We start from the raw sequence: 25,144 nt of genomic DNA on the forward strand, positions 1-25,144 counted from the left end.
CAAACAGCAGCAATCTCTAGGTATCCCTTCCAGGGGTCTCAAACTCAATTTACCTGGGGGCCACAGGAGGCAAAGTCGGGGGTGATCCTTGAGTGCAAAGTCAGTAGTAAGCCTTGAACATTGGGGGGTGTGACCCAAACAACTAAAACGAAACAAAACAAAAAAAGATTCCTCTAGGGCAGAGGAATGTTGTATGGAGGGCCGCAAACGTGGGCCGTGAGTTTGAGACCCCTGCTAAACATAACCTATGGAAAGTCCATTTATATTAATTGAACCTAAAGAACATGACTTTGTTACAAATAAAAATAACACTAACACAACTGAACTAGATTTTTTCACCTGCCTATGAATGATCAATGAGAACTTTTACCGATACAGATATTAAATTAGAAAGTTGGTGAAGGTGGGTGTTCTTTATATGACTGTAACCCAACTGCAATCATGTTGTAATCAAGGTGTTTAAATAAAGATATTAAAAAATAAAATAAAAAGTTAATAATTATTTCTAATTTATACATAAACTAAAGTGCTCGTTCTTACTATAAAAGCAAAACTTTCTTCTGAAAAGGTTCTACAGAAATAAAATGTGGGGCCAGAGTGATATAGACCAGCGATAGGTTGTTTGCTTTATACAAGGTCAACCCAGGTCAAACCTAGGTTTAATCCCTGGCACCCCATATGGTCTTGCAAGCCTGCCAGGAGCAATTTCTGAGCGTAGAACCAAGAATAACCCTTGAGCACTGCCAGGTGTGGCTCAAAAAACAAACCTTCCCCCCAAAAAAGACATAAAATGTAAACAGAAAGGCTTTTGATACAGCCTAAAAACACATTCTATATTCTAAGCATCAAAATACAGAAGTCATTATTATATATTACATAAATACACTTTCATTTGAAACTAGTTATTGTATGACTATATATACATATTTATGCCATGAATCAAACATGTTTTTAACTAAAACTATACTTTCAAACAAGGGAAGAAAGGAAAACTTTTTTTCTCATAAATTTTTGAAGTGGAAGAACAAATCAGCACACCTCTTCACATTTTACTAAGCTCTAAAAGGTTCAGTCAAGAATCTCTTCATTTATTTCCCCATGTAACAGAAAGGAAATTTTCTCTCAGTCTTCATGAACTCTGATCATCTCCAGTGTGCTGCAAAATAAAGAGAACTCATTATTGAAAACTAGGAAGGCATTCCATATTTGTAAGCAGAGATAACTACTGTTACCTTACATTTAAAGGCCCAACCATGTTATAAAGTAAACATACTGAAGAATATAAAAAAAAAAAAAATCCACAGGAGAGCTCCTTTTTTGAGGGTAAAGGAAGGTGCCCAATAATTCTCACTACTGACCCCTGACCAGGTTATTTCAGGTTCAAAATTCAAACCCACCAACATTCAACATCCCTCACCACTTTAGACATACTTTAAAAGAAACTATTAAGCATTAACATGACCGTTACATAAGATGGATGATAGAAAGGACAGAAATATGTCCCTACAAGAATATTCATATACTAGAAATCTAATTCTTTATACAAGACAAACAATACAGAAGAATAGCAGGGAGAAGGGGATAATAATGAATTTCAGGAGACTACTAGTTGGTTTAGCCCCAACTTATTAAATTCCAAATATTTCCATTTTAGAATATAATCATTTAGGGCCTTAGTTATATAATTGTGATCCTTGAACCAATAACATTAGCATCACTGGGAATTTGTTAGATAATTAAGAGATACCAACCCAAATCAGCTTGTAAGAAGCTCTGTGGTTAAAACCAACAATCTTGAAGCTGGAGTGGTCGCGCAAGGGGTAGAGCATTTGCCTTGCACGTGCTAACCTATGATGGACCGTGCTTTGATCCTGTGTGTCCCATATAGTCCCCCAAGCTAGGAGCAATTTCTGGGCATATAGCCAGGAGTAACCCCTGAGCATCCCCGTGTATGACCCAAAAGAATTAAAAAAAGAACCAACAATCTGTAATTTAGTTTTCTAGATGACTCTGATACATGTTCAAGTATAAAAACATCATCCTAATATTATTAGTCCAACCTACAACACAAAATAGTAAGATCTTAAATGTACAAACACTTGTCATTTTTCTCTAGAGATTTAATCAATAAAACCTATAAAAACCATTTGATCTTCATAGCAATAACAGGTATATATAAGAGGAAAAAGGTAAATTAAAACATCTAAATATCTGGAAAACCAATATCAAAGAAATCCAAACATGAGTAGAAAAATTAAAAAAATAAAACAAAGCAGAAAATAAGAAAACAATGCAAAGAATTCATGAAATCTGAGGCTAATTTTTCTAAAAAATAAACTAGATAGACAAATTATTGGCAACATTCACAAGGAAAACAAAGTTTAATTGCTCAAATAAAAAGGATCAGCAATGAAAGGGGAGAAATTATAATGGAACCCCAGATATCTAAGAAACCATGAGTGCTTACTATGAAAAAATGTACTCTGGTAAGCACACAACCTAGAAGAAATGAAAACATTTCTGAAAACAATCTCCCAAAACTGACTGAGGAATAAGTAGGCAGCTAAACAGGCCAATCACAAGCAAGGAAATTAAAACCATAATTAAGAATGTCCCCAAGAAAGAAGGCCAGGACCAGGTGGGTTTATCAGTGAGATTTATCAAACATACAGAGAAGAATTATTACCACTGATCCTTAAACTCCTCCAAAATATCAGGAGAGATTCCAGCCCCCCCCCCACAATACCTTCTATATATTTAACATTACACTGATTCCCAATGCTGACAAAAACACTACCGAGAGAAAACGACAGAACAATCTTACTACTGGTGCAAATACTGATGCAAATATTACACTGATGCAAATATCCTCAAGAAAATCTTAGCAAACAATACATCAAAAAATTACACCTCATGATTATGTGGGTTTCATCCACATAATGTAAGGATAGTTCTATGTATGCAAAGCAATTAACATCATATACCACATCAGTAAAAGTAAAGATAAAAATTAATTTGATCATTTCAATCAATGCAGAGAAAGCACTTGACAAGATTTAACATGCATTCATGATTAAAACCCTCAGCAAGGTGAAAGGAATCTTCATCAAGATAGAAGCAGACACCTATGAAAAGCCCATAGCCAATATTATTCTTAATGGTGAAAAACTGTAAGTATTTCCCTGTGGTCAGGCACAGGCAAAACAATATCCATTGTCTACACTCTTACTCAACATAGTACTAGAAGTCCTAGCAACATAAGTCAGGCAAAAAAAAAAAAAATCAAAGGATTATAAATTAGAAAAAAGGAAGTCACACTATCTCTATTTGCAGATGACATGATGATATACATTGAAAACCCTAGAGTTCTAAGAAAAAGCTCATAGAAATTAGCCGGTTACAGTCAATTGGTTGCATTCCTTTACACAAAAAAATGAGTAAGAGAAGAAAGAGATCAAAGACTTGTATCCCATTTAAAACTGTGTTAGAAAGTATCAAGTACCTAGAAATCAGAGGCCAGAAACCTACACCATGAAACTTCAAAACAATTTATTTTTTAAAAAAATTTGAAGAGGACCTAAGGAGATAGAAAAACTTTCCAGGGGCCGGGCGGTGGTGCTAGAGGTAAGGTGCCTGCCTTGCCTGCACTAGCCTTGGACGGACCACGGTTCGATCCCCCGGCGTCCCATATGGTCCCCCAAGCCAGGAGCAACTTCTGAGCGCATAGCCAGGAGTAACCCCTGAGCGTTACCGGGTGTGGCCCAAAAAAAAAAAAAAAAAAGAAAAACTTTCCATACTTATGGATCAGAAGAATCATTGTCATCAAAATGACCATCTTACCTGAACAGATTCATTGCAATCCCTATCCAAATTCAGACATTCTTCAAGGACTTAGAATACTCAATTATAAATTTTGTGTGGAAATATAAAAGACCCCGGATAGGGGCTGGAGAGATAGCACGGAGATAAAGCACTTGCCTTGCATGCAAAAGGATGGTGGTTCAAATCCCGGCATTCTATCAAATCCCCCGAGCCTACCAGGAGCGATTTCTGAGCGTAGAGCCAGGAGTAACCCCTCAGCGCTGCCGAGTGTGACCCCCCCTCAAGAAAAAAGACCTCGAATAGCCAAAACCATACTTAAAAGACTGGAGAGAATCTTACTACCTAGCTTGAAGCTATACTACAAAAATATAGTAATCAAAACAGCATGTTTTGTAACAAAGACCAAAGGACAAGAATAAAATATTCAATGTTAGACCCTCAAGTATATGGTCAATTAATTTTTATTTAATAATATTTTTATCTTAATCATAGTGGCTTACATATCATTGAAAATAATATTTTAGGTACATATTAATATAAAATCAGGAGAATTCCCATCACCGAATTGTCCTCCCTCCACCTCCGTTCCCATCCTGCCTCCCATATCCTCCTCCCTCACCCCCGGGGCTGCTAGCATGAGTGGTCCCCTCTGTACCTAGCTTACTACTTAGTGATTTTACACCTGTTTGGTCTTGGTACCTCCCTTATGTCCCCCTCTAATTGGGAGGAGGGACTAGATAGTTCAAGTTATGTGGTTTTGTCTGAAGAAAAAAAAAGTAATAAACTGGGGTAAAAATCAAAAATGTCGAAAAAGGGCGAAGTCCTTCTAGAGGCTCTCACCCTCGATTTGAGAGACAAAGGGGAAAAAGAAGGTGAAACACCACAATAATACAAAAAAGAAGTGTCAAATAAAATATCCAGTGAGCACTCCAACAATAAAGATAAACACCACATAAAAGCCTTGGTCTCTATCTTTTTTGGGGGTGTGACCGGTTTTTGTTTTCTTCTCTTTCCACCCCCAAATGCACCGGCAATATAATGTAGCACCATTTCTCCCTGCAAAGGCACACTAAGAAAGGGAGAAATCTTACTTATAAAAACGAGCTCCTATCTACTAGGAATAAGAACACATACTTGTTTACAATACAGGGGCATCTCCCACCTTGAAAATATGTCGCATGGACCCAACTTAGACCCCAGGTGATTAGACACCAACCGTCCAGCCTTGAATCCTGGATCCCAGACAAAGAAATGACACAGTTCTTTACAACAGCTACAGGAAACAAATCCCATCTGGGACATCCTTAATACTGCTCGGACAACAAGTGACAGCTCTAATATGATATCCTGACAACGAGGAAATTGGGAACAACTTGACCTAAGAGCAGGTTATCCTACCTCACCAGCTAACAATAAGACAAAATCAGAAGACTTGTCACTCTTTGGTCAGTGCAAAAGCCAAGATTGTGATCTACAGATGACTGGCTGATAGAACCATGACTGGACAGTATGTATCCTGGGACCAATAAAAAAAAAAAAAAAAAAAAAAAAAAGCCCTAGTCTAGGGTTTGATCTACGACCTGCACAACAACCATGATCTCTAATTCCGGAGGTCTGACTGAGACAATAGCAACTGAAAGGGTCTTCTGATAACATAATAAAAGAGGTCAATTAATTTTTTATAAAAAAAAATATGCCAAGAAAGAGAAATGGAATAAAGACAGCCTCTTCAACAAATGGTATTGGGACAATACCATGTCAGAAATTAAAAGCTGCATCCATATCACACCTTACACAAAAGTTAACACAAAGTATATCAAAGACCTTAAAATCAGATCTGAATCTATACACTGAGGAAAACATTGGCAAAAGGCTCCTAGTCCTAGACCTCTAAAAAAGTCTTCAACAATCAGGAGCCAGAGAGATAGCTTGGAGGTAAGGCATTTGCCTTGCATGCAGAAGGTCGGTGGTTTGAATCTCGACATCCCATATGGTCCTCCGAGCCTGCAAGGAGCGATTTCTGAGCATAGAACCAGGAGTAACCCCTGAGCGCTGCCGGGGATGACCCAAAAAACAAAAAAAAAGTCTTCAACAATCTGATGGCAAATGAATCAATCAGAAACCAATGGGACTATATCAAACTAATTTCTGTATTGCAAAATAAACACATGCTAACACTAAAAGACAGTTAAGTGGGTGAAAATATTTGCACTTAACACATCAGATAGAGTTGATATCTAGGATATAAAAAATTCTCACAAATATTTAGCAGATTTATGTTCTACTGTTCATTTAGAACCACCTTAATGTAAAGCAACTCAACTACGGATTACTTTGTACAGATAAGCTGTTACCAATAAGTTTATTCCTCTAATATTAAAATTACTTCAGGATAAAAACATTCTGGCTTCTTTCTTCCAGGAAAGCCTGGCATCTATAAACATACCCACACAGTTGCCATATTTGAGCTGGGTCTTTTTCAGGAGACCCTGCAGTTGAATATATGCCCCTAAAATTTCTAATATCATATCTTTGAATTTCTGCACAACTTGATTTGTTTGATGATGTCATCCCTAAAGACACACCCCAATTTAACAGACTGTACATAAAACAGTAAGAGCCTTCTGCACCTATTAATGGTTTCATTGGTGATACAATACTTTTCATAAATGAGCTTTCTACTGTACTTTTCCTTTTATCATTTTTTCTTATCTCTTCCATTTTTTCCTTTCTAGTTTCCCAATAACTGTGGAAACATGTTTGTGATCAACTATGTTATGCATTTTCTTTAAATAATAAAAATGTTAAGAAATCCTTTAAAATCATATTTTAAGTAATTCATAAAAAAATTACATAGTTAAAAAACATTAGTTCACTGACCACATTAAAATCACCCTCATATCAAGAAAACACTTACTTGTCTTAAAATTTGCTTTCCAAGGTAAGAAGTTGCCATACTGGCTAAATTCTTCTTGCTGCCAACTTTGCACCTGATGTAGCCATATAGATTGGCTCCCTGTAGTACCACACCCATAATAACCACTGCCTAGGACAGGGAAAATAAAAATTAAAGGTTAATGACTGAAAAGGCTTAACATTTCTTATACCAGACATGGTAATGATGGAAAAGGAAGTGCTACAAAGTGAAGACTGTATCAAGGAGAATCCCGAATTCTCTACGATATGCCTATCTAATCAATTTATGCTTTGCACAATACATGTAACTTACATGTTAAAATAACATGTAACTGTTGTATATACTACATGCCAGACACCATTTATTTCCTGGAAAAATATATGGAGGAGCCTATTCTATATTTTCCAGGGGTTTTCATGACTAAAGACATATATTTTAAAAATCAGCTTCATATGCTAAGATAAAGAAACCAAGATGCCCTTCAACAGACGAATGGCTAACGAAACTATGGTACATATACACAATGGAATATTATGCAGCCATCAGGAGAGATGAAGTCATAAAATTTTCCTATACATGGATGTACATGGAATCTATCATGCTGAGTGAAATAAGTCAGAGGGAGAGAGAGAGATGCAGAATAGTCTCACTCATCTATGGGTTTTAAGAAAAATAAAAGTCATTTTTGCAACAATCCTCAGAGACAATGAGAGGAGAGCTGGAACTTCCAGCTCACTTCATGAAGTTCACAACAAAGAATGGTGAGTGCAGTTATAGAAATAACTACACAGAGAACTACCATAATCATGTGAATGAATGAGGGAACTGGAAAGCCTGTCTAGAGTACAGGTAAGGGTGGGGTGGGATGGAGGAAGATTTGGGACATTGATGGTGGGAATGTTGCACTGGTGAAGGGGTGTTCTTGACATGACTGAAAGCTAATCACAATCATATATGTAATCAAAATGTTTAAATAAAGAAAAAAATTTCAAATAAAAAAAAAGAATTAAAAGAGGAGCCAGAGCATTAATACAGTGGACAGTGTGTTGGTCTTACGTATGACTAACCAGTTTCCCCAAAACTCCATATGCTCCCCAAGTCTGCAAGGAAAAATTCTTGAATGCAAAGCCAGAGCAATCCCTGAATACTACTGGGAGCAATTAAAAAAAATAAAAATAATTACAGAAGGAACACTAGCATGGGACATAGAATACATCACACTACAACCATGACAATGGGGACACAATGCAGGACTCCACCATGCATAGATAACGAAGATGGTAGCTCAGATGACCTGAAAATTATCAACCACCTACTTAGCTCTCAGATAAGGATTTTAGTAAAGAAATATAGAGGTTATTCATAGAAATCAAAGAAAGCATGGAACAAACTGAACATGCCAAAAATAAGAATCAAGAGCACATGAGAGTAGAAATAAGAAGACTTCAAACTGAAATAACTGTTCTGAAAAACTTGGTAGGCTAAATGACAATCTCACAGGAAAGCCTATCCAAGAGAATAAAAGTAACTAAAGATAACAGAATCAGTGAGCTGGAAGATGAGATGCATAACAACTCCGTACAACTGAAGATGTTGGAAAACAGCCTCAAAACAAATGATCAGACAATGGAAAAAGTCCTCAAAGAATGTGAACAGAAGAAAATAGAAATCTTTGATAAGCTCTCAGAAACAATATAAGAATCATTAGAATCACAGAAGTACAAAGGAAAACCCTATTGAAGTATCAACAATCAATGACATCATTACAGAGAAACTCCCAAAGCTAAAGTGTGCATGCAACCAAATCCTACATACCAAAAGAGTACAGCCAAAACACATTCAAATGAAGCACCCCAAGAAACATCCTAGTCACAATAACGAACCCCGTACACAGGAATGGAATACTGCAAGCAGCAAGATCAAAAAGGGAAATTACATTCAAAGGAGGACCCCTAAAATGCACCACAGATTTGGCACAAAAACCTTCAAGGCCCAAAGGCAATGGTGGAATAAAGTCACAAAAAAAAAAAGAAATTAATGTATTGCTAAGAGTACTTCACCCAACAAAACATACTGAAGGAAGGATAGCTTCATGGATTAAACAACAGTTAAGAAACTTTACAGACTCAAAACCAGCCTTAAAGGATGAATTGGAAGAGCTATTTATATAAGAAAGACCACAAGACACACCTAACTCCTACTAAAAGGTAACACTAAATCCCATGACAAGCATTTCTCTCAGTGTCAATGGAAAAAAGCACCAGTTAAGAGACACAGAGTAGCAAAATACATCAAAAATTGAATCAAGGGGCCCGAGAGCTAGCACAATGCTAAGGCCTTGGACGGCCAATACAGGATGGACCCTGGTTCGCATCGTAGGGTGTATGCCTTGCATGCAACTGATTCAGAAGGAACCGGGTTCGATCCCCGGCATCCCATATGGTCCCCTGAGAGAGGAGCTATTTCTGAGTGCATAGCCAGGAGTAACCCTTGAGCATCACCCGGCCACATAAATCAAATGTTTTGCTGCCCACAAGAAACACAATGAAAAGTCAGAACTTGGGGTTGGAGCAATAGCTCAGTGTTAGGGCCTTGGATGTGGCTGATCCAGGACAGACCTAGGTTGATCCCCGGCATCCATATGGTCCCCCAAAGCCTGCCAGGAGTGATTTCTGAGTGCAGAGCCAGGAGTAACACGAGTGCTACCCGGTGTAGCCCATAAAATAAAATAAAATAAAATAAAATAAAATAAAATAAAATAAAATAAAATAAAATGTCAGAACATAGACTCAAACTCAAAGTTTAGAGGAAAACCATTCAAGCAAACAACTCCTTTAAATTCCTCCCAAGTGGGGCCTGAGCAAAAGCACAGCAGTAGGATGTTTGCCTGGCACACAGCCGACCTGAGAGAGACCCGGGTTCAATCCCTGACATCCCAGATGGTCTCCCAAGCCAAGAGCGATTACTGAGCACAGAGAGCCAGGAGTGATCTCTGAGCAACTCCCATTGTGGCTCTAAAAACAAAATAATAACAAAGAATTCATTTTTTAAGGGGCCGGAGCTATAGCACAGCAACAGGGCATTTGCCTCGCATGCGGCTGACATAGGATGGACCAGGGTTTGAATCCCAGTGTCCCATATGGTTCCCAGAGCCAGGATCGATTTCTGAGTGCATAGCCAGGAGTAATCTCCCGAATGCCACCAGGTGTGGCCCAAAAACAAAAACAAAAACAAAAACAAAAACAGAAGAATTTCTATTTTTTTTTAAATGGCCGAATGGACATACTAATTTCAGATGACACAGACTTTAGACTTAAAAAGTTATAAGGCACAGAGATGTACATTTATTAATATGTACAAGAAGAAATCACACTCCTAAACATACAGGCAACCAATTAGGGAATCAGAAAAATATTTAAAACTTTTGACAAATTTGAAGGAAGATATCAATAACAACACAATCATAGTGGGCGACTTCAACACTCCCTTGTCATCACTTGATAGGTAAACCAGGCTGAAACCTAACAAGAATATACTAGCACTGAAAGGAGCAATGGAGGAAACTGGCCTAGTAGATAGTAAGGCTCTTCATCCCCAGAAAACAGGATACATTTCTCTCTAATGCACAGAGTTCATTCTCCAAAGTAGACCACATAGTAGCCCATAATACATACCTACATAAAATCAAGAGGATAGCAATTGTACACACTAACTTCTCAGATCATAATGCACTAAAATTAGCAGTAGGAAACAAAGGGACACAGAAGAAAAATTTTAACACCTGGAAATTAAACAGCTCACTACAGAACAAACAGTGAGTAAGAGATAAAATTAAAGAGGAAATCAAAAGATTCCTGGAAACAAAGAAGAAAACACAAATTATCAGAATCTGTGGGACACAGCAAAAGTGGTACCTAATGACACAGCTTAGAAAATTGAAATTTGGGCCTGGAGAGATAGCACAGTGGCATTTGCTTTGCAAGCAGCCAATCCAGGACCAAAGGTGGTTGGTTCGAATCCCGGTGTCTCATATAATCCCCCGTGCCTGTCAGGAGCTATTTCTGAGCAGACAGCCAGGAGTAACCCTGAGCAACGCCGGGTGTGGCCCAAAAACAAAAAAAAAAAATTGAAATTTGATCAACAAAATCAGTCAATAATTGGAAGACGGAAGGAAATAATAAAGTTAGAGCGCAAATTAATGAAGTGGAAATCCAAAAAACAAACCAAAATAGATCAATGAAAGCAAGAGTTGGTTCTTTGAAAAAATAAGCAAAATCAATAAAACCACTAGCAAACCTTACAAAGGGAGAGAGAGAAACTTAATAAACTGGATTATAAATGAAAAAGGGAAAGATTAATACAGATAAAACAGAAATTCGAAGGGTAATCAGATATTACTTTGTGAAACTCTAGCCACCAGCATGAGAACCTGGAAGAAATAGATAAATTCTTGGACTCTCATAACCTCCAAAGGTCGAACCAAAATCTGGCATATTAGAACAGACCCATCACTATTGAAGAAATTTAAATGGTAATTAAAAGTCTTCCCAAAAACAAAAGTCCAGGTTGTTCTTTGTTATGTGTATCAATTTTTGTAGCATGAGATGATCTCTCGTTATTGTTTTGATTTGCTTCTCTCTGATTAATGATGTTCCTTTTCAGATCACAATGTTAGGAAGATATAACAGCTTATAAAAAAACAAACAAAAACTGGGGAAAATTCAAACATTTAGGAACAACCACATATTACTGAACAATCTTTGAGTCTAAGAGGAAAGGAAAAAAGAAAGGAAAAAAGAGGTGGTTTGTTTTTTTTTTTTTGTATCATGGAGCAATTCTACAGTGGAATCCCATGTACCACTGGGAGTAGTTCCTGAGTGCAAAACCAGGAGTAAGCCTGAAGCACAATAATGAGGAGAGGAGGGGTGGGAAAAGGAGAGTAGAGAACAGAGAAGAAAGGGGATGGAGAAAGGAGAAGAGGGATGGAGAGGGGAGGGGCTGAGAGGGGAGTGGAGAAGGAATGAGAAAGAAAGAAGGGGAAAAGATTCATCAAACAAAAATGAAGAGTCAGTGATCAGAATATATAAGACAAAACAAAAAGCATACTAAAAAAGTTCTGAGCAATACAAGGCTCCACAGAAAATAAGAAAGGGCTCAAGTAAATAACCTAACTTTTTATCTGTGTGTGTTGCAGGGAAGGGGAAGAGCTGAAGAAAGGTTCCTATTGACCAAACCCAGGCTCTCACATATGCAAAGCCCAGCCCCTAATCTCACATTTTAAGAAAACAGAAAAAGAATAATAAATGAAGCCAAGTAAATAATACTTGAGCAAAAATAGATGATATAGAAACTTTAGATATTTTTATGAAATTCTCAACATATAATTTTGTTAATTCTTAAAAATAAAATAATACAAATCGGGGTCGGAGTGATAACACAGCAGTAGGGCATTTGCCTTGCACACAATTGACCCAGGACCGTCCTGGGTTCGATCCCCAGCATCCCATACGGTCCCCCGAGCCTGCCAGGAGTAGCCCAAATGTCACCAGATGTGCCCCAAAAACCAAAAATAAAAAATACAAAAATTGCTCTTTGAAGAAATAATAAGCCTAAACTTCCCTTAGGTAGACACAAAAAAATAAATAAAATAACATATTCCATCAGAAATGGAATGGAAGTTACGATACCTTTTGAACACACAAAAAAAAAAATACCAAAGGGATTATTATGAGCACCTCTATGACACTAAATTGAAGAAATAGATAAAATCCTAGAATAATACAAATTTTCTAGATTGGATAAGGAGGAAGTAGAAAATATGAATAGACCAATTATTAGTAGAAATCCAAGTAATAACTATCTCTCCCACAAGAGAAGTCCAGAAGTGAGATCTGATGCAGAGAATACATTACTTACACATTTCAACATCCATAAAATTCTGCAAAAATGGGGATAAATATGACCTTTAATAAAGGTCATAACAACAAACTCACAACAAATACCATGATGAAAAAAAATTCAGTCTTTCCTCAAAGATTAGGTACATGATAAGAATGTTCACTTCCACCACAATTATTCAACATGAGATTACAGCTACTAACCACAAAAATTAGACAAGAAAAATAAGGAAATTCAACTGGAAAAGAAGAGAGGCCACCACTATTCGCAGATTACAAGATATACTGTACTATATATAAATTGCAAAATTTGGGGCTAGAGCGGTGGCGTCTAACTTGCGCACGCTAGCCTAGGACAGACTGCAATTCTATCCCCCCAGAGCCACATATGGTCCCCCAAGTCAGGAGCAATTTCTGAGCGTATAGCCAGGAGTATCCCCTGAGAGTCACCAGATGTGACCAAAAAACAAAACAAAAAAATTGCAAAATTTCTACCAAATAAACTTTTACAAATAAGAAATCCATTAAAGTAGCAGGCTACAGATCAATACACAAAAATCTATTTTACTTTTATATACAAGAAGAGGAATCAGGAAATAAAAAAAACCTTATAAGAACTATGTTTTTAAAAAAAAATCAAGTGTCGGCCCGGAGAGATAGCACAGCAGCATTTGCCTTGCAGCCAATCCAGGACCTAAGGTGGTTGGTTCGAAACCCGGTGTCCCATATGGTCCCCCGTGCCTGCCAGGAGCTATTTCTGAGCAGACAGCCAGGAGTAACCCCTGAGCAACGCCGGGTGTGGCCCAAAAACCAAAAAAAAAAAAAAATCAAGTGTCTAGAAAGCAACTTAACAAGTGAAAGACACATATAAAAAGCTGTCACTATAAAAAAAATAAATAAAAGACACAAGGAAACTGAAAAATAGTCCACGTCATAGATTAGAAGAATCTGTTTAAAAGTCCATCCTACCCAAAATTTTCTAGATTTAGTATAATCTCAATGAATCTTCAAGGACAAAATAAATCCTACCAAAATTTTATGGAAACAAAAATACTCCCCAAATAGTAAGGCGATTCTTAGGTAAAAGAAGATGGGATATAACATATTCTCTGGCTTTAAAATAATAATCAAAATAGTGTGGTGCTGAAAATAAAACACAGCATTGGAATAAAACTGAAAGACCAAAAGTAAACTCTCAGACATATGAAATAAATTTATGATAAAAGTAAACTCCCAGACATATTAAATAAATTTATGATAAAAGAATCAAGAACAAAAAGTTGAAGGAAAGCCTCTTCAAAAAATGAAACTGGGCCACCATCACATACCATACCAAAAAACTTAACTCAAAATGGATTAAAGACATGAACATTCCCATCAAAAATAATTAAGTGTTGTAAATATGGTCATCTTTGAATGAGGTGAGCAGAATAAAAATTTTAATGCTAGAGACTTAGACAATTAGTGAAATGTTATTGATAACAAGACTTGTACAGGAGCAAGAGCAATGGTGCTGTGGTATGGTGTTTGCCTTGCACACAGTCAACCCAGGATAGACCTCACATCAATCCCCAGCTTCCCAGGCCAGGAGTGATTTCTGAGTGCAAAGCCAAGAGTACAACTCTTGAGCATCACAGGGTGTGTCCCAAAAAATAAAAAAAATTAAAAAAAGATTACATACTCATTAAGTATAGAAAAGTAGAGTTGGGGGAAGAGTACTCAGGAAACACATGATGAAGTTGTCTTTTCAAAATGGATTGCAATGTTAACGTTATTGCAATCATTTAAATTACAACTATCCATCAGACATTCTAGTGAATTAGTCAAAATCCACCTTGATACTCACCAACCACTTTACTTTGAAAGAGAATAGAGCACTAAAGGCAAATACCACCCACAGCACTGGACAGACAATAAGTCCTAACCAAAAGATTCTTGATTCCGCCTCTGAAACAGTTTTACTCTCTTGAGAAGATGCCTATAAAAGAACATGAATTTAACCATTATTTTTATGGTATCTGCCAGTAAAATGTTTAAAACACAAAGAAAACATCTTGCCCTCAACTCAAATCAATTAATAAAAAAAAAAAAACTAAATCCTAACTTAAAACCTTTTACTTATATTTTAAATAATTTTGGGGGGCAGTTGGGCCAAGGAGATAGTTCAAGTAGTTGACTCCATCCCTAGCACTGCATAGAATCCTATCACTGTTAGGTGTAACCCTGTGGCTCTTACACTCAGATTCTAAGCATGAAGCCATAAAGCCCACACCACTGCTCCAATACAACTCAACACTGGGAGTGACCCCTATATTATAAATGTACTTTCTAAAGAATTTTGCATTTTCAAGACAAATAGTTTGTCATGACTTAAAACAATAGGGGTGTTTTCTGATAAACTTCTATTTTTATGGTATTTATACAATTTACTCTTAAAATAGATTTGAATCAAAAATCAAAGACTATCATTAGCCCAGAGATTAGCTGGCCAATCAGAAATTAAAGGAAAATGGAATCAAGGAATTCCACACCAATAGACACTATGTTCAACACCAGAAATTCTAAAGATTCGTAAGTCACTTCAAGGTAGATTTTAACAGAAAAGGATATGAGTTCACTATCCATAATGTCTCTTTAATTGTCAGGGCAGAGCGATAGTACACAGAGCAGGGCATTTGCTTTGCACACCACAGACCCTGGTTCACACCCTGGCATCCCATTCAAACCCCAGCCCATCAGGAGCTATTTCTGAGTGCAGAGCCAAGAGCACCACTACCCTCCAGGTGTAGCCCAAAAACCAAAAACAAACAAGTAATTGTCAAGGCCTTTCCAAAAACAAAGGCAAGCAATTCACTGGCTTCATCTGCAAGAATTAGCTTTCTCCCTCTCAGTGATTCCCATTAAGAAACTTGAATGTTCATGATAGAGAAGTAGGCTAACACAAAAGAAGTTAGAATCCCTTAGAAAACAAACAAAAAAAATTTTGTAAGGCTCTTCCAAAAACAAAGGCAAACAATTTCCTGGCAACATCTGCAAGAATTAGCCTTCTCCCTCTCAAAGTGATTCCCATTAGGAAACTTGAATGTTCTTGATAGAGAAATAGGCTAACCCCAAAAATGCCAGAATCTCTTAGGATACCTAAAAAAAAAAAAAAAAAGACTGCTTTGATAAACTGAAATTTTCTATCCAGTTGCAATTATTCTTTTTTATTTTTTAATAACATACCTACTAGGAAGTAAACCTCTACCAGGGAAGACCATACCACTGCTCTGGCACTGACTTACTCCAAAAAGTGCTCTCTTAACACCCAGACAACTTATCAACAGCAACAACCTGCTTTCAGGGCAGGTGTCTTCTCATCTAATGGTGAAGTGAAACTAGAAAATACTCTACATCAACCTGACACGATGACGGAAATGCGTAGAAACCAGAATCTTTAACTACAGGAACCTAGCACCAGTAACAGCTAATGTGCGAAAAAGTTTCGCTGGGGCCACGGAGAATGACTCGGGGGTTGGGCATGCCTGGAGCCCAGAGTCAGTCTTATGCCAGAAAACTTCAGGGGTGAGGCCTCCTTGTAATTAGGCCAAGGCGTTTTTTCTGTTTTCCCCATATTTTGCTGGGCCTATGCAAGCAATGGCGATTGCCACTCTCACACCGTTACTACTGTTTTTTTTTTTAAGACTTATCCTTTAAGAAATAAAAACAACTTACTAAACTTAAATATATATATAATTTAGTTATTATATATAATATATAATATTTATAATATATAACAGTGTAATATATAATAATAATATAATATATAATTTATAATGTAGTAAAATGCCTGTCTCAACTTCAGGCAGGGGATGGGAAAAAGGGAGAGGGGCATTGGTGGTGGAAAGGTTGCACTGGTGAAGGAGGGTATTCTGTTTATGACTGAAATCCAAGTACAATCATGTTTGTAATCATGGTGCTTAAATAATTTATATTAAAAAATGAATATCTACAAATATAAGAAATAAAAGACAAAATTAATACTTAAAAAATAATAATACAACTATATTTAAGTATATGCACAAATTCTGTGCCAAAAAACTCGAACTCAGTTTATACTCGGGTCATACAGATTATTTGATTTGGTGCACATACACCAAATCAAATGCACGTAGTCTCCAGTCATCATCTGCCATCTGCTGGAGGGGGCGATGCTTCACTCAGTCCATAAGTCGAGGCTGAGCTAAAGGGGTAGGCAGCTGAACTAATGGATGATGCCATTGAACTATTTAACCCACAATATTCTGCGCTTTGTATGAGACTGACAGCAGTGATGATATCTGCAAACTCAGTAATGATGGCAATGTCTATGCTATTACCCTCACATCAGATACAGTTGTATCTGTATATTTGGACATACAGATGAGGAGGAAGAGGAATCCAGTTTTGAAGGATTTTAACCTTTGTGATTTAGCTTGGTTACCAGTTAAGCTATGGTTTTCTGCACTTTAAAGTTTTAAACTTATTGTTGCTAGTTTACAATTTTTCTTTATCAATAAATATTGAAAAACATTTAACCTACCATTCCTCAATTATTGTAAGTTGTTTTGGGTATATATTTTTATTTTTGAAATTTACCAGGGGCAGCTGCAATTTCCACCTTGGCTTATACTCAAGTCACTAAGTTTTCCCAGTTTTTAGGGTAAAATTAAGGGGGTTGGCTTATACTCGGGTAGGCTTAAAGTCGAGTATATAGAGCATTTATTTAAGCACTTTGGTTACAAACATGTTTGTAGTTGGGTTTCAGTAATAAAATGTACAATTATTCTTAAGAGAATCATAAAACCAAAAACAGAAGAGTTACTGGAAACAATTATCTGCTGGACACAGAAAAGAGATTCCTGAACATAATTATCTGGCCTACAACCCCCTTTTCAGAGAAATAAATAAGTTAATAAAACACTTAGTGCCCTCTTGGATTATCTACCTACTTGATATAAACAAAGAGTACTAGTCAACTGCATCCAAGACTACTGTTTGCTTCCTATCCACAACAGGTAGTAGTATCCCCCACTATAAAAAACACTGAATAAAGAAATCTCTGGAGACACAAGACAAGGCAACATAAAGCTACGGGTCCTAAGAAAGAGATGCTTTCTCAGACACAATTTCTGATCTATAGCTTCACATGCTGTATAAAATCTGACCCAACAATCCTCTCAACATATACCTTATATTCAGTCTAAATTAGAAAACCAGTGTTTCAAGAAAGCCATCTAATTTAGTGCACAGCACATATGCTCATTGATGTGGGCCAGTACTATTAATCTTAAATATGTACACCTTAAATATCCAAATATGATTTACATTTTACTGAATGAAGCTAATGAGAACAAAAAAGCAACTTACCTTCCTGGACTCAAATACCCAATGGCTTTTTCCATCTTCATCAATATGATTCCACCAACGAAGGCCAACCATTAATCTACCTGTGACATTCTGTAAAGATTAACATACATATACAAATTTTAAAAGCATTACTTGAAGGCTGATTTTATACCTTAATGTTTCACAAACAAAAATCTTCAGTTCTACTTCCATAATATTTGGACATTGATCACTACATACCAGGCCTGAACATCAGATTAAAAGCCAGCTGTAAATTCAGCAGGGGTGCTAGTGACAAGTATATTCATAAACATGATCCTTCACTTTTTTCTGATAAAATCTTACTGTTTTTCTAATTCCTTGTGGTTTCTGATCCCTTAAACTCCTTGCTCTTTTATTACTAGGAATTACTTCTACCTTTATATCCTGTGACTGCATCCTGACTGTCTCTAAAAAGGGTTGTTATAAACTGAGTATTTGTGTCACCTTTAAACTCACGTTGAAACTCTACAATAGCTCCAAATTATACAATTATTAAGAGGTACAGTATGGAACTGGAGAGATATTGCAGTGGATAAGGCACTTGCTTGTACACAATAACCAACACCCTATACAGTCCCCTGAACTGACAAGAAGTGATTCTTAAGCACAGAGCCAAGAGTTAGCCCTGAGCTCCACTGAACGTGCCCCCTCAAATAATAAAAGAACTGAGGTTTTAGAGGGATGATTAGGATTACATGAGGTCATGTGTGTGGCCCCCTCAGTGGAATTAGAGCTCTTCCCTAGAAGAGTCAAGAAAGAGCCTGTTTCATTTCTACTCCCTACCCCACTACCATTTAAGTAAATAAGAAGTTAGTGATCTGAAATTACTAAGGCCTTTAGGGCAGCTGACCTAGGATGAACTGCAGTTCGATTCCTCCAATGTCCCATATGGTCCCCCAAGCCAGGAGCAATTTTTGAGCTCATAGCCAGGAGTAACCACATACCAGGTATGGACCAAAAACAACAAAAAATAATAATAAATATAAAAGTTGTTATAGAGTTGGGACAAGAAAACAGGGGGTAAGGGCCTGGAGGCAATTATGACTACCAAAAACATTAACAAAAGTTCCCTGGGTGGAGGCAAAATAGGCCCAGTTGAGAATCACTTCCCTATACCATAAAAAGAAGCCTTTGCAAATGAACTCTTTTAAGTAAATTGGTGGATAAAGTATCCCACATCATCTAGAAATTTTCCAAGGCGTATCCAGAAGTGATTCTAAAGTAATATACAGTGGTTCAACTAGAAACACTACCAGTGTTAGACAATCACCATGTGATTTAGGTAAAGACCCATGGTTTTAGCTAAAAACCAGTTAAACTGCTAATCACCATTTACTGACACAGATTGACAAAAGGCATAGACAACTCAGTGGTGTAGTAACTATCAAAATAATTTGATATTCTGGACACTTAACAGGTACCTACACACAGATGAAACCTACAGAAAAAAAGGAGAACACTAATCCAAAATACTATGGCATATTATTTCACTATTTGTATGTTAATTTTATCATATTATATATCATTTTGAAATAAAAATAAACCTACCTTGACAGTCCAAAAGTCACATGACAATAATAAGATAATTGCCACCATACAAGCAATAAAGCTGCTGCTGAACAATTCACTGAGAAGGTAGACTATAATTGCACTGATGCGAAAGAATAAATGGAAAAATGATGCCACGGGGTGTCTGAAAACAAAAACATAAGATATGCAATTACATTTGCTACAGGCACTGCAGATGTAGATGAAAAAATGTTTCAGGCACAGCATAACCATGCAGAAATTTTTCAAAATTTTTTCAAAAGGTAGGATTCGAGAAAGAAAGAAATTGCCTACTTCTCTTTCTCCAAGTCACAATATTTAAGTAAGCCCTGTTGTCACAAAAAAATACACTAAGGAAATATAAATTAACTCCTATAAAAATTTCATAAAATGTACACAAGAAACTTTAACAAGTTTGGAAACAAAGAAACAATACTCTTAGAATTTTAATCCTACTTCCATGTGTCCAAAATTCACCCCAATATAATGTGTAGGTCCTCAGAAATCACTTCAAACATCAACAAACAGCAGTGAGTTTGGTTTAGGTGAAGTTTGGTTTAGAGGATTGGGGTTTGTTTGTTGTGAGACCACAACCATCAGACTCAGGACTTATTCCTGGCCCTAGGCTAAGGGATCACTCCTAGCAGGTCTTGATCCCAGAGATTAAACATACTTTATATACTTTATGCATCTATAGATTTGCTAATTTGATCCCTTCACATAAATGTAATCAAAGAATATGTGGTCTTTTGTGATTAGCAGCCTTCATTTAACATAATGTCTTCAAGTTCAGATAGAACTTTATTTCATTAACCAAATTTCTTCAAAAACAATTAAATTTGGAATAGAAATATACTTTGCCTGATGCTTTTGTATTAATTTATACAAAATATGCAGTTTTGGGGCCACAGAGATAGAACTAGGATTAAGGGTTTGTCCCTAGTACTGCTTATAGTCTCACAAGGCCCACCACAAGTGATCCCTAAGCACAGAACCAGGGGTAAGTTCTGTGCACCATCCAATATGACCCAAAAACAAACATGATAAAATTTGGAAATCTGTAATATAAATCAAATGTAATACCCACAGAAACTAAAAATATATATTCTTGGCAAACAGTAACTAGAATTAAAACCATCGCTGTACAAATAATTGGATTAACATATTTGAACAATACTGACCAAAATTCCTTACGCCTAAGATAACCTTATGTGACATCAAGTTAGAGAGACAGAACAACAGGCATGTGGTGCCTGGATTCGATCCCTGGCATCTCATTTGGTCCATAAGCAGAGCCAGGAGTGATCCTTGAGTATGGAACCAGGAGTAAGCCCTGAGTACTGCTGAGTAGAATCAAAAAAGCCAAAATAGGTCAAAATAAAAATTATTATAAAAAAGTATTTAAAAAAGCCAAAAAAATGAAATGTTATCTTTATTTCAGACAAAAGATCAAACTAGTAACAATGAACATTTACACAGACATCACAATCACTATATTTTGAATCCCACTTATGTACAGACAGAAGAGCACTGGATGCTAACACAACTTCATAAACTACCTTCCTACCTGACTTTGGGTTTTTTTCGCCTATCAGTTGTCTCCTCTTCAGCATCAAACAGTGAAACATCTTCAGTGTCATCATTACTGTCCTAATAGGAAAATTAAAATCCATAAACCAAAATTAAATCCATTATTTGCCTGCCCAATTCATACAAATTAAAATAGAGCATGCTAATCAAAATGGAGGAGAAAAAAAGGAAGACAAGATTAAAGGCATCTGAAGAAATTCATCACCTCTGGAAGTGCCTTTGCGATTCCTTCACCACCCCCACCCCCAATCACCTGGCAAATCACTCACAAAAATCAAAGTATCTGCTGCCTCAGCCTTTATCCTAGCAGTTGAGTCTTACAAGAAAACCACCTAGAGTGCCAATCCTACAAATTGCTTCAGTTCTCAAGCACTCTCAGAGGTGTTTGAGTCTATCAGAAAATATTCGACTCACTGTTCTCTATTTCCCTGCCTAATTTCACACACCTTCTCTTTTTACCCAATGCTACATTAACTGTTTACACTAGTATTTCAAATCCCTTCTTTTTTCTGCCTTCTTAGTGGTGTCTTAAAGCAATTTTACCTTTATTCACATTTTCCTGTATCATTAAGTCTTTCTACTGCATCTTTCTTAGTCAGTATATAAGACATATCTGGGTGTCATTTATTGCTTCAAATGATTATTTTTGCATATAAACTTTTTAGATAACATTTATTACTGTAAAACAGCTTATCTCCCTGACTAATATTTTAAGCAATGACCTCCTTCTACCATTTACTTTCACTCCCACCACATTCTTTCCTTTTAAGACCTTACACTCTTGAGGGTAAACTCACTACATTCAGACAACAAAACCATAACAAACTCTTTATACCTTTACTACTTCTAATTACCAACCAGCCTCCTACCTTTTATCTCTAATCTCACCCCAGTCCTACTCAACCTTATCAATGTGCAGTGTAATGTTCCTAACATGAAAATCATACCATTCCACTCTACTGCTCAAATTTTTCAATGGTTTTCCTACAAATACAGTATAAAACTACTTTCACTTATAGCAACTTTGGAGCTCTCATGAGAGCTGCTTACTAATTTCTTACTAATTTCTGACTGCTTACTAATTTCTGACTGCTTACTAATTTCCTTCTGCCACTCTTCAAACCTGTCTGTCTCATGGGGTACAGTGACAGTATTACTAGTATCTCTGAAACACGAGTTCTCCCAAATTCCTTCCTTTTGTGTATTTTTTCCTCCCAGTATGCTCTTCCACACCAATCCACTACACAGCTTTTCATCAAGCAATTGCTATATCCCCTTCAAATTTTAGCTCAAATACTAAAATAAGTGATTAACTTTCCCTGAAATCCCTAATCAATGTTCCCATACTTGGAGAAATGTTCATTTGAAAAGTTATTCCTAGGAATTCTGAAGGTAAGTCTATTTCATTGCATTGTACAAGTCTTAGTATCTAGTAAAATACATATCAGGAAGTACAATATTATTTGAAGGCATGAATGTATAACAGGCAATCCCTTATAATTTAGGACAGTCTATGATAGGTGCCAGGAGAATTTTTAAGGCAATGAGAACACAGGAAAATATGAGAATCATTTCCTAGATAAGTTTATCAACTTGGTCTTTTCTACAATTAGGCCTCCAGATCACTTCACTCCCTAGGTTAGGTCTATTTTTCTAAAGCAAAGTCGGAATAAACTGTAAACAAAAGGAACACAAATACACACTGTAAGCAAAGGGCTGGAGAAGGGCAAGAATTAAAGGGAGGAGTTGAAAACAGATTTTACATTTAAAAGGTAAAATAAACTGATTTATTTATTTAAAAATATAAAATCAGTTCCAATATTATTTTAAAAATTTTAAATAAATTTAAAATTAGTTCCACTTTAGATCCAAATAGTTCATCTATCAGTAAAAATGACTTTTTTAACATCAAATATAATTTCATATTTAAAACCCATAGACTTCTCACAGCCCTGGTTCTGTCTACCTCTAAGATCTTATGTCAGGTCACTACCCCTTCATTAAGTGCTGAAAAATGCTATTTTTCACTCTGCCCAAGATGTACAGGTTCTAATCCTAGAACCTATGAATATGTAAACCCAGCAAAAAAGAATTTTACTGTTGTGATTAAATTAGGATCTTGAGATACTGTATTTGTAGGAAAACCATTGAAAAATTTGAGCAGTAGAGTGGAATGGTATGATTTTCATGTTAGGAACATTACACTGGACATTGATAAGCCTGTGGGGAGGAGTTTCAGTAACTGTTTCAAATGCCTGCAGCATTAAAGGCTCATTTCAGGTTCCAATGGAAATGGTCATCAGGGTTTTATGTTCTTCTCTAGTCTCCCTCAGCCTGTTCAGAAGACTGTTTTAACAGTCAATAGGTTTTCTCCACTTAGGTCATCAACCCAGAGTGATTTGTGATTAAAAGTCCTAAGATTACCCTGTGCTTAGTAGCCATTTGCATTACATCGGGTTGCCATTATTCTCATTATCTGTAAAGATCTTTATTCCTGTAATGTATTAGTTCTCCCACCCCCAAAATCACTGACAAACTCCCAACCGTTAAGCCCTCTCTAACTCAACTATAAAAGGCAAGCAGTCTGTCTTGTAGAGTTAACAGCCCTGTCCTAGGACTTAGAACTACAGTAAGAAAAAAAAAAAAAGTAAATAAAAACTTAGGATAAATTAAGTGGAAAATGGACTGTAAAGGTTTTCGTTTAAAACGTTTCTTTTTAAAGTTTTTATTAAGTCACCAGAAATTACAAAGTTGCTCAGGACTACTCAGAAATACAATATTTCAACGCCAATCCGTTCCCCTATGTCCACTTGCCCGCCATCCAAGACTCCCGCTTTCCACGGCAGGCACTTTTTTTCCTAACTTGGACCCTGCTGCAAACAGAGTTGTAGTCTCCCTTTCAAGACAGAATTCTTCCTTCCACCCCCGCAGGGTGTCAACCCTTCCATCCTTCGAGGGTCAACCAGCTTCCTAGAGAAGGCCCAGTTCTCAGATTCAGGTTGCAGTTGCGAATTTGGAACGTGGGGTTGAAAGAGACAGAGAGCAGAAAGGCAAATGAATTAAAAGTTTAAGGAAAAGCTTTAACCGCGCATACTGATACTCCCTGAACTCTAAGGGTGCAAAGTGGCCTTTAAGGTTAACTAAGCGCAAAGCCGAAAGGCTAGGTCTGCGCTCAGACACCATCAGGGTCGAGAAGGGGGACAAGCCAAGCCCCAGCGACCCGTCAGCGCCGCACAATGAGTCGAAGTTTGGCGTCAGCTGCTCCGCACCCGGAAGCTGTTCCGCCCCCCGCCCCGAGCAGCCCAGGCGCCCGACCCCTCCCAGGCCCGCCGCCCGGGTCCGGCAGCGGGCGCCCGGGTGTGACGCACCGGCCCCCGGACGCCGGGTTCGCACGGCTCCCACACGGGAGACCAGGCCCAGCCACCGCCGCCTTCCGCAGCCCCTCACCTGCTGCAACATGACGGACCCGTGCAGTCGCACTTCCGGGAGCCACGTCAGCCTAGCAGCCGCCGGGCGGGGGACTGACGCGACTCCGAGGAGCCACGCTGCAGGAGGCCGGCCCCGTTCCCACTTCCGCTTCCGGGCCCAGGCGGAAGACGTCGCTCCGGGGGCGGGGAAGAGGGCGGGGCTTCATGCTAGGTTGCACGGAATAGGAGGAGAACGGCAGTACCGATTGGGTGTCAAGTGTGAGGGACGGGGCGGGGCTACGGGAACGGGGTGTGTCTAAATAGACGGGGGCGGGGCCAACAAGAGAGAGAAGCCGGCCTGGAAAGAGCTCGGCGTGATCTCCAGGGGCGTGGGCCTTGGCTAGGACTGGATTGCGGCTTTTTTACAGGAGGGTAAAAGGTCAAGAAGAACAAGTAGGACTCCAAGAAACAGTTGAAGACTTGGACACCTAGAGAATAGAATGAATGGGAAGTTTGAGGATTTGAGTTTGAGAGTTTCTGGAGTTGGAAAGTCT

General features: G+C 37.6%; 1 protein-coding gene across 1 annotated transcript; it reads right to left on the minus strand.

Annotated features, from left to right (window-relative positions):
* Positions 1 to 241: 241 nt before the first annotated feature.
* On the minus strand, positions 242 to 24,737 carry TVP23C (trans-golgi network vesicle protein 23 homolog C). Its single transcript, XM_049776969.1, has 7 exons — positions 24,631 to 24,737; positions 21,161 to 21,243; positions 19,594 to 19,738; positions 18,025 to 18,114; positions 14,483 to 14,614; positions 6,740 to 6,868; positions 242 to 1,156 (listed from the first exon to the last, which is right to left on the minus strand). Exons 1-7 carry the CDS (start codon positions 24,640 to 24,642, stop codon positions 1,130 to 1,132), a joined length of 618 nt encoding a protein of 205 aa, XP_049632926.1. The 5' UTR covers positions 24,643 to 24,737; the 3' UTR covers positions 242 to 1,129.
* Between the last annotated feature and the right edge of the window lie 407 nt (positions 24,738 to 25,144).

The sequence above is a fragment of the Suncus etruscus genome, chromosome 7 (genome assembly GCF_024139225.1).
Source record: "Suncus etruscus isolate mSunEtr1 chromosome 7, mSunEtr1.pri.cur, whole genome shotgun sequence".
NCBI classification, from domain to species: Eukaryota; Metazoa; Chordata; class Mammalia; order Eulipotyphla; family Soricidae; genus Suncus; species Suncus etruscus.